At 41.7% G+C, this 13,349-nt stretch overlaps 1 protein-coding gene across 6 annotated transcripts in view; it reads right to left on the bottom strand.

The window, feature by feature from the left end:
• Positions 1 to 1,907: 1,907 nt before the first annotated feature.
• The window catches only part of Myb (MYB proto-oncogene, transcription factor), a 36,826-nt gene continuing 25,384 nt past the window's right edge, over positions 1,908 to 13,349 (bottom strand). For all 6 annotated transcript variants that reach the window (XM_059273040.1, XM_059273042.1, XM_059273044.1 and 3 more), the window contains one exon: positions 1,908 to 2,163. In XM_059273040.1, coding sequence (XP_059129023.1) covers positions 2,044 to 2,163 — 120 coding nt within the window. In that variant the 3' untranslated portion in view covers positions 1,908 to 2,043. The remainder of the gene's footprint in view (positions 2,164 to 13,349) is intronic.

The following is a 13,349-nucleotide window of genomic DNA, read 5'->3' as shown; positions in this document are numbered from 1 at the left end:
TGTGTTTACCTTTCATCACTGTGATAAAAATCTAGAAGCAGCTTGAGGACAGGTAGATTTATTTGGGCTCACAGATTCAGAGATGTCAGCCCATTATGATGGGAGAGCAGCAGAAAGAAAACCTGCACCTTACCAAGGGTTATTGATCGCATTTCTCAGTGTCTCCTAATTTCTATGACTCTCCCCTTCCATATAGCTTGACCCTTCAGTACCCACACCCTGTCTATATCTGTTTAAATATCACTTAAAAACAAACAAACAAACTCTGTGTATCCATGAACACCTATATGTCTGTGTGTGATGGGAACATGCATGCCACAGTACATCTGTGGAGGTTGGACAACAACCTTGGCTTTCAGTTCTCGACTTCCCCCTTGTGTGGAGACAGGGTCTCTTTGTCGTTTGCCACGTCCTGTGTCCGTCCATTCACTGGACACAAACCTCCTGGGATTGCCCTGTGTCCATCTCCCATCTTGCCATAGGCACACATAGATGTCTTGTCTGGCTTTGTGTGGGTTCTGGGAATTGGAACTCAGGTCCTTATGCTATGTAGTAAGTACTTTACATGCTAGCCATCTCCCCAACCAGATGTCAGTACTTCTGTATGTGTATTTTGTTTGCAGTTCAAGAGTTTTTGAACCTTGCTTGACACACTCTGGAAGAGTCTTCTCAATTGTCATTGCGATTATTCTGTGAACTACTTCATTGCTTTGTCTCTACTTTCCCTGTGGCAAGGACACGTCACATAAATTTCAGATGGCATGCACATTTTGGAAAGAAAATGGTATTTTGAGTTTGTTTCGTTTTCTTAGATGTGTTATTATTACCTCAAATCACAAAAGCAAGAGAAGTCAGGAAGTATGTAAAATAAGGGCACAGCTTTATTTTGCTACAAGGCAGTAAGTACACTGTCATTTCCGAAGCTGAGGGCCGGCCATCTTGCACCCAGTGTTCTCAAGGCAGAAACCGGCTAGTGACCTCTGTTTGTCTCCACAAACACAAGAACCATGAGGCAGTTCTGTCAGACTCAGAATGCCTGAATTAATGAACAGTCAACTCAAAACAAAACATATGACATGAACAACATAAAATTTCCCAAAAAAAGAAGTGCAATGCATGCTTTTATAAACCAACAATAACAAAAAAAAACTTTCCTAAAAAAAAATAAACGAAAACATACAACAAATGCGAAAATCTCCCAAATAAGTTTTCCAATTACAAAAGGAAAAAGTATATATATAAAAATAAAAAAGTCTTAAGTACTAGTGCATAGTTCATTATCTAACACAGAGTTTCTTTCCTCTCATCCAAGCTCTACCGCATCTCAGATTCTAGCAGCATGTCTACAGGCTAAGACCATAGCAGCGAAACACATTTTTTTTTTTATTTGGCATTTACAAAATTAAATTACTGAATAAAAATATAATTTTTTTTATAAAACTATTTCATACAGTAATAATTTTTAAAGCAAGCTAACAAAAAAAAAATCCTCATGAGTTGGTTTAGTCCAATAAACGTATTTCCAATATTGTTAACTACAAATGAGCTCTGACAGGCTCCATGAACTATTACTTGGTATTTAGCCAACATTCATGATAATGCTTTTACTGGTTTTTAAAAAATATTTGTGTGTATGCTTAGTGATTGAGAAATGTGGAATACTGGGGTATTTCTTTGTATAAAAATTTAAAAATTTACCACAGTCAAAAATACTGATCTGTTGGATCCTCTAGAATACAAATAAATCATTTTATTTTTTTTAAAAAAAATCTGATTACGATATTAACAAATGGTTACAATTCACTACCTAATAATTTAGGTAAGACTGCTATTCATTAATTTTTTTTAAAAAAATCCTTTTTAGTTGGGTGAAATCCAATAAGATTTCATGCAACTAAAACGCACTTGGTGCTGTTCTCAACTGTTGTAACAACAACAAAAATAGGTTCTTCTCTCAATCATGAAGCGCTCCATGTTGAGGAATGATATATCACAAGGTAACTTGAAGTGTTCTGAAAACCATAATGCTTTTCTGGAAATGTCTCACATGACCAGAGTCCGAGCTGAGAATGTGCTCACATATTTTCGAGCCTGACCGGAGACGGTCATCTGATCCTCTGTCTTCCCACAGGATGCTGGTTCCCAGGCACCACCACTGCAGGGCTAATGGGGGAGAGAGGGAGAGAGGAGGGTCAGAGCAGGAAGCACAGGCTGCTGTCCAGAGGGGCATCCCCACCCCAGCAGGGCAGCCAGGTGGGAAGCTGTCCCTGCTGGGAAGCCATGGTCAGGGAAAGTCTGACCCACAGAAGCAACACTTTCATATAATGCAACATCTTGTTATTGGAAGGCTTTCGGCCTCTTAGGCAGTTTTACAAGGTGGAAGACAGGATTGGACATCATTCTCCAGAGTTCCAGGCCTTTTACTCACTCCACAAACTGATGGGTACTTGAGCCAATTACTTAATTAAGCCAATTAAGCCTTGCTTAATTTCTGTAATGCATCAAATCCTGATGAAACCTATACATATACATATGTATGTGTATATTTAAAAATTAACTTTTTAATGTCTATATCAGGACAGCTTTTTTCTTTCTTGCTGTATTGAAGGTCAAACCCAGAGCCTCGTGTTCTTGCTAGGCAAATGCTCTACCACTGAACTAAACCCCATCTCCTGGATTAGCTTAATTTTCTCCTTTCTTTTTAGCAGAGTCTTATGTATCTCAGGCTGGTCTTGAACTCACTGAGTAGCTGAGCTGACCTTGAACTTCTAATGTTCCTGCCCCAACCTCCCAAGTGCTGGGTCAGGCCCTCGTGTACTACAGAGAAGTATCCTGCTTACCGTGCTACACCTCCAGCCCTACTTGAGCTTAACTTTTAAGGATACACTGGAAGTCACAGGATAGACCTAACAAGGAACAAGGTCCAGACACAGTACTGGGGCCTGTGCATACACAGTCATACATGTACATCATACAGCCACCGCATGAGGCAGGTCCAGACAAACTTTAGTTGGCCTGGAAAATGAATCGGTGGGGTTTGGAGATAGCTTGCCCAAGCCCATGCCATGCTATGCATACAGTGGCTTGAGCACTGGTCTCCTGCCTGCCCCTCCTGACTCCTGCTGTTTTCCCAGGTTGACTCAAACTTACGTACAATTTATGTCCCACTTAATTCTCAGGACAATTTACAGTGTTCATAGCATAGACATAACAGTGCTTCAAAAGGTGCAACAAGCAAGATCACAGGAAAAGCAATCAGTGTGAAGACTGGGAAAGGTTTGCATACAAAATACGTCTTTAACAGTACAGTGTAGCTGATACAATAATCACTCAGAAGCTTATATTAATTAAACTGCTTGACCTACTACTGACTAGCTCTTATACTTAAACACAGCCCATTTCTGTTAATCTATATGTCGCCACATGTTCCGTGGCTTTACCTGTTGCCTTTACATGCTGCTCCCTGGACGACAGGCTGGCGTCTCCTGACTCAGCCTTCCTGTTCCCAGAATTCTCTTCTCTGCTTGTCCCGCCTATACTTCCTGCCTGGCTACTGGCCAATCAGCATTTTATTTATACAGAGCGATATCCACAGCCGCACAGTGCCTGGACATAGGTAAACTACCACTCAGACTCTGAGCTACCCAGCAGCCATTTCAGAGAGGAAGACAAACATAAGGCCCAAGAGTGTAGGAAAAACATGATTCCTGGTGTTGACATCTAACAGGAATTGTTTTCCACGGGACAAAAGAAAAGGAAGAAAGACCATCTGCAGGCCCAGCGGTGAACCACAGTAACTCCAGCATTTGAGAGTCAGAGGTAGGAACATCAAGACTTCCTGGCCAGTGTGAGCTACACAGTGAGCTCAAGGCCAGCAATGGACTACATAGCTACACCTCGTCTCCAACAACCAGGGCTTTGTTCTCTCTTCTCATGTTTCTTTGGAGAGACAAAATGCACGCATGGTTTTATAACACGTAATAACAGTCTGTGGAGGTTTGTGGTGCCACAAGCAATCGAACAGGGCACGGGACACTGAGAACACCACATCCAGAGAAATGCTGCAGGGAAAGGCTAGGGGTGGTGGGGACTTAGTGATCTGGACAGTGTTGGTGTGAAAGGACACAGAGAGACCAAGGATCCAGTGGTTACACAGCAGCATGGAACAGACCCTTACTATGTACTGCCCACACTCCCGTCACATTTTAACCCTCACACAAAATACCCACGGCGTAGCTACCCTGTAGTACCCCCACCATAGTTCACATACCAGGAAGTTCACATGGAAGAGAGCACCTGAGCAGCATGTTCCAGATTACACCACTAAGAAACTACAGGATCTGAACTGAGGTGAAATACGATAGTCCATGCCCCTGAGCAGTGGGTGATGCTGCTCCCAGCAGACCTCTTGCCGAGAACACAGTGAGGGAGTTGATAGGAATTTCAGGGGTTCAATCCCCAGGACCTTCCAATGCACACAGAACCATGGGGGTGTGGAGTGAGAAGTGTCAACGCTTGCTGGCAAATAGCTACGGCAACTCGGAATGGACACGGCTGGCCTGGTGCTGAGGTTTCCCGGTTCTAGTGAACTGAGGTCTGCATGCTGTGTTCTGATTTCCCTGAGCCACAGTCTCTCAGTCCCCTCCTCTCCCTCCCCATCGACGTTAATGGCAGTCAGGTGCACAAATGTACTGTGTTCAGAGGCGCAACATTCAACTTGACACCCCTACAGTAAATGGGTCATCCTACAGACTTTCAAGGAATGGCGTATCACAGACATGATGCAACAAAGATGGCCTGAATTCCAGGTTGGCTTCTAACACAAAGTCACATTTAATATTTCCCAAAACAATAAGTTTAGTTACGACATTCTTTGAAATGGTTCTAAACCAGTGGTTGTCAACATGTGAGTCGCGATCCCTTTGGGGGATCGAACAATCTTTTCACAGGGGCCCCCTAAGACCACAGAAAACACAAATATTTATATTATGATTCATAACAGTAGCAAAATTACAGTTATGAAGTAGCAGTGAAAATAACTTTATGGTTGGGGGTCACCACAATATGTGGAACTGTATTAAAGGGTCACAGCATTAGGAAGGTTGAGGATCTCTGTAAAATGAATGTTTCCTTGGACTCAAATGTGCAGACCAAACATACACATCTCTGCACAGCACTTCCGTTCACCCAAAGGCCCTGGAGCTAAGGTCTTCCAGTGCAGCACAGAAATACAGACGGACACATGAAATCGCCTAAAATAACAAAATTTATTGTCCCATGTCCACCGACTGAGTTAGTGCTTGTAGTCCTGGTAGCAAAATAGGATCTATAATAATCAGTGGTTGAGAGGCAGTAATTCAATACGGTGAATCCTCTACACAGAAAGCAGTGTGCAGTGCTTAGAATCAATGACTACACAGAGAACAAGGAGAGAGGATCCCGAAAATCAAATGAGCAATGAGGAAGCCTAATGCAGTACCTTAACCTAAAGACGCCATGTACGTAGATTTAAGATACACAGAGATATACAGTCACAGAAACATGTGTCTTCAACAAATGGAGGAGAAAGAGGAAAGAAGGGAGAAAACAAATAGAAGCAAAAAAGGATTATTTCTCTTTTTTCTCTGATTTTCTATTTAAAAAACAAATTTTTCTACTGGGCTTCAATTAATACAGAATACAATTTCTCAGATTAAGTATCTTAAAATTCCACCACGAAATCAGTTATGTTTGCTTTTACTTATGCTTTCTGGTGATGGCCACATTCTGATCCTTCGTAGAATGGTACTGTGGGTGACTCAGACTGTCCAAGTCTGCTCAGGAATTCTTATTAACTTAGATTCTCAAGTTGAATATGATCGTGATTTTGACAAATCCCCTACATGATTATCCCTAGATTCACACTTTGTTCTGCCTCCAGGACTAGATAGCTGAGATGGAATCAATATATAAAGAAGGTGCCACATATTTTTCATGAGTACTTTGTGGGAAATTTTCAAATAATTAGCTTCTCCTACAATTAAAATATCCAAATTCACCAGGTGGTAGTGGCGCATGCCTTTAATCCCAGCACTCGGGAGGCAGAGGCAGGCAGATCTTTATGAGTTTGAGGCCAGCCTGGTCTACAGAGTGAGTTCCAGGAAAGGCGCAAAGCTACACAGAGAAACCATGTCTCGAAAAAAACAAAACAAAAATCCAAATCCCTCAGCACATGTCCTAAGGCTCAGAGCCTGGGGCTGGTGAGAGGACTTGGGACACCTGGGTCTTGGTGTGTACACAACAGTGCACAGTAAGCTACTGTGTGCGAGAATCACATCACGGCAGAGAGAAAGGCCCGGAGCACATGTGCAGCAGCTCTCTCCGCACTAGAAGTGCACACAGGAGGCACATCCCACAGTGAAGGTAACACACTGTCTTTGAGGACAGACGGGTGGCAACGGTGTGGAGGGGAAGCAAGGTCAGATAGTGGGACCCTGTGGTTGAAAGGAGAAGAACCGTTCAGGCTGCAGTGACAGCCGCCTGAGCGAAGTACTTGCTCTGCAATGAGGACGAACCAGAGTCTGATGTCCAGAAACCGTGTTTCAAACAAACAGACAAAAAGGCTGGGCATGGTAGTGTGCGCTTGAAATCCTAGCACTAAGAAGGCAAAGGCAGGAGGAGCCCTGGGGCTCCCCAGCAGTCAGACTAGCTCACTTGACCATTTGAGGAGTTCCAGGTCAAGGTCTTGAAAAGGGGTGGGGTGGGGGGTTAGATAGGATGAACAGCACGTGAGGTTGTCCTCTAGCTGCCACAAACACATGTGTGCTTCTCCCAAACACACACACACACACACACACACACACACACACACACACACACACACACACACAGAGAAAAAAGGAAAAAAAAAAAAAGAACAGCTTCTCTTTTGTCTTATGATCTTGAACCCAGGGCCCCACAGCAACCTCTCCAGCAGAGGACAGCTCTGACAAAGGATGAGGTGCCTTAGTGTTAAGGACTATTTTTCAACGCCGTCATCCAGGTCTGCGTGTTCTGGTTTTCACCCCCTCAATTTTTGCTTCATTTACTTTAAGGAAGCTGCTGGGCATTGCGGACTTCTGCACATGGATTCTCGCTCTGTTCCTAAGCCATGGCGTTCTGCAGATGTCAGCCTGTCTGAATTCATTTCAATGTTAGTAATCCTACCCGAGAGTCACCTTGCTTATCCTGTAATGCATCTTCCATTGCCGCTGGGCAGAAGTGAACTATAAACAGTCTGTCAAAACTTTAACTGGGATATCCTGTTAAGGCACTTTGGAAAAAAAAAAAATACCCAGACCCTTTGCAGAAGCAGAATAAATGAAAGGAGACAAGACCACATCCACAGGTGGTTTTCTGCCAGAATTAGATTATCTTAGCATTTTCACTTAGACTCCAGATAGTTTTTTTTTTCCATCATGCTGAACAACTGCTAGCATTATTACATTCATACAGCAATCTCATACAGTATCTGCTGAGGTCAAGGTGCCTGGGAAACTGTTATACAATGTAAAAAGTTAATAAGGTATCTAACTGCATCTAATATGTATATACATATATATATTTTTTCAAATTAAAGCAACTTGTGAGATGACGTGTCTTTAATATCTTTAAACTAATAAGCATAGATGGATGGTGTCTAAAGAATCAGAAGTAAGAATTCTCTGATTCTATTTAATTCACCCAAATGAAATACTACTTATCTTATCCTGAATGAAGTCCTGAAAGTCAGAATTCCTTGCCAGAGGGACATCTGTTTACAATGTCATGCATGAAGGATAGCATTGAAAAGTTGAGTTGTGGCTTAAGTCAAGATGTTGCTAAGGTACGATCAATGCACAATTACGTGCTCACAACTTGAGAATTCCTAAGTGAGGGATGAACTATGCATCTGATGGCTGGAAGCTCCCTATCCACCCGTGCCTCCACTTCCCAGGCTAGACTGACAAGTGCCAGCGCAGAGGGATCCTTTGTAGTCATGGGCTTCTTTGACCTAGATGTCTCTAGAGGTTTTCATTCTTACACTTTTATAGCTGTTCCAATAACTTATATCCTCCTATAACTTGGGATACCCAAGTGTTTAGAAGAATGACTCTTCTTGGACACCTCCTAGTAGCTGATTATTAATATCTAGACAATTGCCAAATTACTCTAAAGCAATTTCTCTTTCCTGGCCTCCCCAAGGCAGATTCCATCTCAGTGTTTATTCTAGATGTCATCAAACAAAGCATATGAAGAGTCCGTATCTTGGAATGACTGGGGCATGGCAGACTGACTCGGTTCATCAGAGAGTCACATTTGGTTGGCCTCTCTCAGTGCCATTCCAGAGATGCACACAGAAAGCTCACTTGATTTATATCACCGACTGAAAGCAGGTCACCAAAATACATCGGACAGTGACATGACTTTCTGCCAATGTAAGGGGTTAAATAGTGACCAGATGGAGTACCAGTGATTGTGAAGACACCCTGGGGAGGAACTCAGCAGCACTGTAGACAAACAGATTCTCTGAGTGGACACTGTCCACATCTGTCTTCCTGCTACCAATACAACAACAGAAAAGAAAAGAAACCCAGTCCATCGTCCCTTTTGTCTCCACAGTACCAAGAGGCCTGACTACTCCCTGGGTTTCTGAATGGTTGATCAGCCTCTTTCTTTTAGAGACCCACTAACAAGGCTCTGCAAGGTGAGGCAGGGAATATATATGTATGCTAGAAGAAAGTAATTCATGGCAGTAATTCAGAAAATCTGGCAAGAGTGAGTGAGACCTCTTTACCTGACTTTTAGTTAATTTATATGATATATTTTTTAGATGAGGTCTCATATAGCGAAGGCTATGTCGAAACTTACGATGTAATCACAGTTAGCAAAGGCTATGTCGAAACTTACAATGTAATCACAGTTGACCTTGAACTCCTGATCCTCCAGAGTGCTGGGATTACCGACAGACACTACCTGGTTTATGTGGTGTTGGATCAAACCCAGGGCTTCACACATGCTAGGCAAGCACTCTACAAACGGAGCTATGTCCCTTTTAAAGGGCGGAGACTGTGTGTAGTTATTCTCTAACAATGAATATCATGGGAACACAGTAGTTCAGGTGCCGCCATCTTGCAAACAGCACCATATCCAGCTGATGTTCACAGAGACCTTATGAGATCAGTGGAGGGTGCACTATGGTCCTCAATTTATAGACAAGAACAATGGACTTCATTTAATTTATGAAGCCATCCAAATAGAAAGTGATGGAGCCCACAGCAGAGCCCAGGCTGTTAGCCACATGAGAATTCATGACACTTCTGTGCAACATCTGTTACGGGGAAAGGGTTGGCCTTGTTGTTTAAAAAATACACACATTCATAAACAAGTCATACAAAGATAGTACCAGCTGAAATACACAGAACCAAAAAAAGAAAAGAAAAGAAAAGAAAAGTGAGCCTCAATCACTAGTTAACAGTCCTATAAAATTCTTTGATCTTCTGAGAATATGTTTAAGTAATAAAGACTTAAGAAATTTATTTAAACTCATTGTATGTTAAGAAAAAAAAAGAGTAAAACCCTGACAAACCAAGTCAGGAAATTAAAATTTAAGGCTGTCATTTTGTGGTTACAAAAAAAAGAGGAAAGTGAGTAAGTAAAAAAGCATATAAACACAGCTTTTACACTTGAGTTTTAAATAGGAAGAAAAGGAAATTATAATTTAAGAGAAAAATCCAGAAGCTCAGGGAGCTTATAGCCTGAGTATGGTTTTGAGTCTGGCGATATGAATGCCTACCTTGAGAAACGTTTATTAGCACAGGGTATGTTTTTCAACCAGTAAAGGAAATTGAAAGCATACAGAAAAGCAGGTGACTCTTCCCCCACAGAGGAGCTTTCTCTGGGTGTCTACCTCAGCTCTATCAGGTTAAACTCTGCATGGTAGGACACAGTGGCCTCCCACAGAAAGTCTGACTTTCCTGCTCCAAACTTCAAGTTTTCTAAGATAAATGAATATTCTCTCTGCTTCTCCATTTGTGATCACTGTATACACATCTAGACTCCAGCCAGCTCCCCTACATAACTTGCGGGATAGGCTAAGTACTGATAAAGAAAACAAGAAAGTTTCACACCTACGGAGCCACATGAAAGACACAGATACCCAAAGTGTCTCAAACTAGTTGTAAGAGTGCATTCGCTCTTACAGTTTTAAAGTAAAAGAAAAATGTCTTAATAGAGAAAGAAATCCAGCAATTATGTCTATGCAGTTTTAACAAATTCCTTCTGAAAACAGGGTAAGAAACTATATTTAAGAAACAAATATCTGCCGGGCATGGTGGTGCGTGCCTTTAATCCCAGCACTCAGAAGGCAGAGGCAGGTGGATCTCTGTGAGTTTGAGGTCAACCTGGTCTACTAAGAGAGCTCCAGGGCAGCCGAGGATGTTATATAGAGAAACCCTGTCTCCAAAAAAAGAAAGAAAGAAAAGAAACAAAGACCCAATTATCACATGGCTGTGTGCAGCAGCTCACAAAATTTTTATGCTTCTGTTTACTTAAATAAATTTATTAGACATATAGATTAGGAGATAAATAATAATCAGGCTGGTGAGATGGCTCAGCTGTTAAAGGCTCAGCTCACAACCTAAACTATAGAAGACAAATGGTAAGTACTGTGTTGCTTACAATCCACTGTGTCTCAGGAAGAACCCACATAACAAAATGCACACCCAGCACCTGGGTTTTCAACTCTACATTCCGTTTCCCAACACAGGATTCAGAGCACTTTGGGGGGAAATAATGGGTCCAAAGGAGAGTAAGGAAACAGGGCCAGTAACAAATAAATAAAACTGAAAATTCAGTTCCGAGCCGCACAACTTTCCAGGAACCCCACACGACAACCCAGCAGACCTCACCACCACTGCAGCTAGTCCTCAGGGTGGTGCTGTCCAGAGAGATTTGGAGCACCTCAGAGAAAATGCACCTCAGTGAGTGAGGCTATTTCAGTTTTAATCAAACAAGCAAAATAGACAGCTTTCTTTTGACTGATAAAGTTAATTATGCCCTGGGAATCAGAATATTAAGGAATGATTACTAAAAATGTATGATAATGGTGTGGTGTCCTATAGGGAAATGTCCATTTTTAGAATACAAGGTTATAGCTGGGCTTACATTTAATGCTTCTCAAAAATAGACAAATGTAGCAAACTGTTAACAACTGCTGAGAACACTATAGTTTCCATATCTCTGTGTGTTTGAAATGTATCCTAATAAAGTTTAATACTTCTAGTTTCTTGCATTTCACTTTCTCTCCCTCCTTCAGTGGTTCTGGGGATGGAACCCAGGGCCTTGCACATGCTCAGTAAGTGCTCTACCACCATCCCAGCTTCCTGTATTTCTAACTTTGAAATGTCAAATGTTTTGCACATAGGCATGTTTATTCAATAATAGTGTATATACTAGAAACAAAGGCATAAAGCACTCAGTATGTGGACCCCAACATGATAATAACTGCTCTGTCTAAAAATTTGTTGTCATGATCAAGCCTAGGATTATTAAAACTAGGTTGAATTACATTTACAAATAATTACAAATATTTTACATTTTATAATTAATTATACTATATAGGGCAAATATTTCACATCTTACAATTAATTATAATACATAGGTGGCAAATGTTTTACATTTTATAAAACATTCAAAGTGAAAATATTTGGGGAATTTGTTGTTTTGGTTGAAAGCTGGGCACAGCGAATTACAACTTGCAATCCCAATACTCAGGAGGCTGAGGCAGGAGGATCATCACAAATTTGGGGCCAGCCTGGGCTACACAGTATATATTAAGACCCTATTTCAAAAAAAATAAAAGTAAAACAAAAAAAAAATGAAAAACTCTGCTTTGACAAAAACATTAAGACCGTTTGGCTCAAGAACGATTTAATATTTAATTTATTAAGGGTACAAGTTATAGGTTTTAAACAACGCTCTTTGTTCAATGAGATGGTTGATAGTGAGGACAACTTGACAAGATCTAGAATCAGTCAAGCGCAAGCCTTTGGGCGTGGCCGAGAGGGGCTATCTAATTAGGGTTAGCCTTTGGGGGTCTCTGTGAGGAATTACCTCAATTGGTTCATTGAACAGGGAAGACACATTAACAAGGGCAGCACTGTTCCCTGGGCTGGGGTCTTGGATTACGTACAAAGGAGAAAGCAAGCTGACCGCCAGCGTTGACTGCTCTCTGCTTCCAGACCGGATGTGACCAGCCCCTGCTGCCATGATGGATGATGCCCTCAAACTGTGAGCCAATGCGAGCGCCTCCTTCCCTAATAGTGCTTGTGTCTGGTTACTTATTTCACAGCAACAAGGAAAGTGTCTAAGCCAGGCCATTTAATAAGTGCACAGTATCTTCACCAATGGCCCGTGTGAGAGATCTGCCTAATGAGATCCAACTGAATTACCAACGGAAAGGCAGGAAATGGTAATATGTTCAAACAAATGAAATTACCATTGCATGGGAAAACAGTGAATCTCCCTATGCCCCACCCTTAGTTTTTGTTTGTTTGTTGTAGTTTCAGTTATCTGGGGGCAATGGTGGTCAGATGATATTAGAGAACACAGAAATAAACATTCATGGGTTTAAAATACCATCTATTTACAGTATATCATTATACCTGTTATATTTCACTGTTAGTTGCTGTTATTCTCACTGCCTAATTTATAAATTAGACTTTATGATAGGTATGTAAAAAACCGTGTATGTAATGTTTGAGATCAGCTACGATGCAGGCACCTCTTGGGGTGGGGGAGGAGAAAAACACACCCTCAAAGGTGAGGAATGATATTGCTTAAATATTGTTGGATTGAGATAATAAAGAACATTAGGGATGTGTTTAGATATTCAGGGTCACTTTATGCACCCTTCAGTATTTATCATGAAAGTCTGAAACAGTTTAGAAATCACATGTGTGTATCTACAGTCTCACAGGCTAGATGCCCATGTTGACAGACTCATACTGGCTGTCAAAATGTTAACAGCATTAAAAATTCTGTAGGAGGGAGCCGGAGAGCTGGCTCAGTGGGTAAAAGTACATGCTGCAGAAGCCTGGTGACCCGAGTTTGGATTCCCAGAACCCGTGTAAAAGTCAGAGGTAATGCATGCATATGTAATAATCCTTGTGTGGAGACACTAAGGTGGAGATTGGTGAATCCCCCTGAAGCCCCTGGGCCATCGCCTGGCTTACACAGTGGTGAAGAGTCCCTTCCCCAAACAATATGGAAGGGTAAGGACTGACACTTTCAGTCACACAGCCTAGTTTTTATGAGTTTTTTTGTTTGTTTTTCGAGACAGGGTTTCTGTG

The sequence above is a fragment of the Peromyscus eremicus genome, chromosome 8b, assembly GCF_949786415.1.
Source record: "Peromyscus eremicus chromosome 8b, PerEre_H2_v1, whole genome shotgun sequence".
NCBI classification, from domain to species: Eukaryota; Metazoa; Chordata; class Mammalia; order Rodentia; family Cricetidae; genus Peromyscus; species Peromyscus eremicus.
Note: the sequence above shows the minus strand (reverse complement) of the source record. Positions and strands in the feature narration are given on the sequence as shown.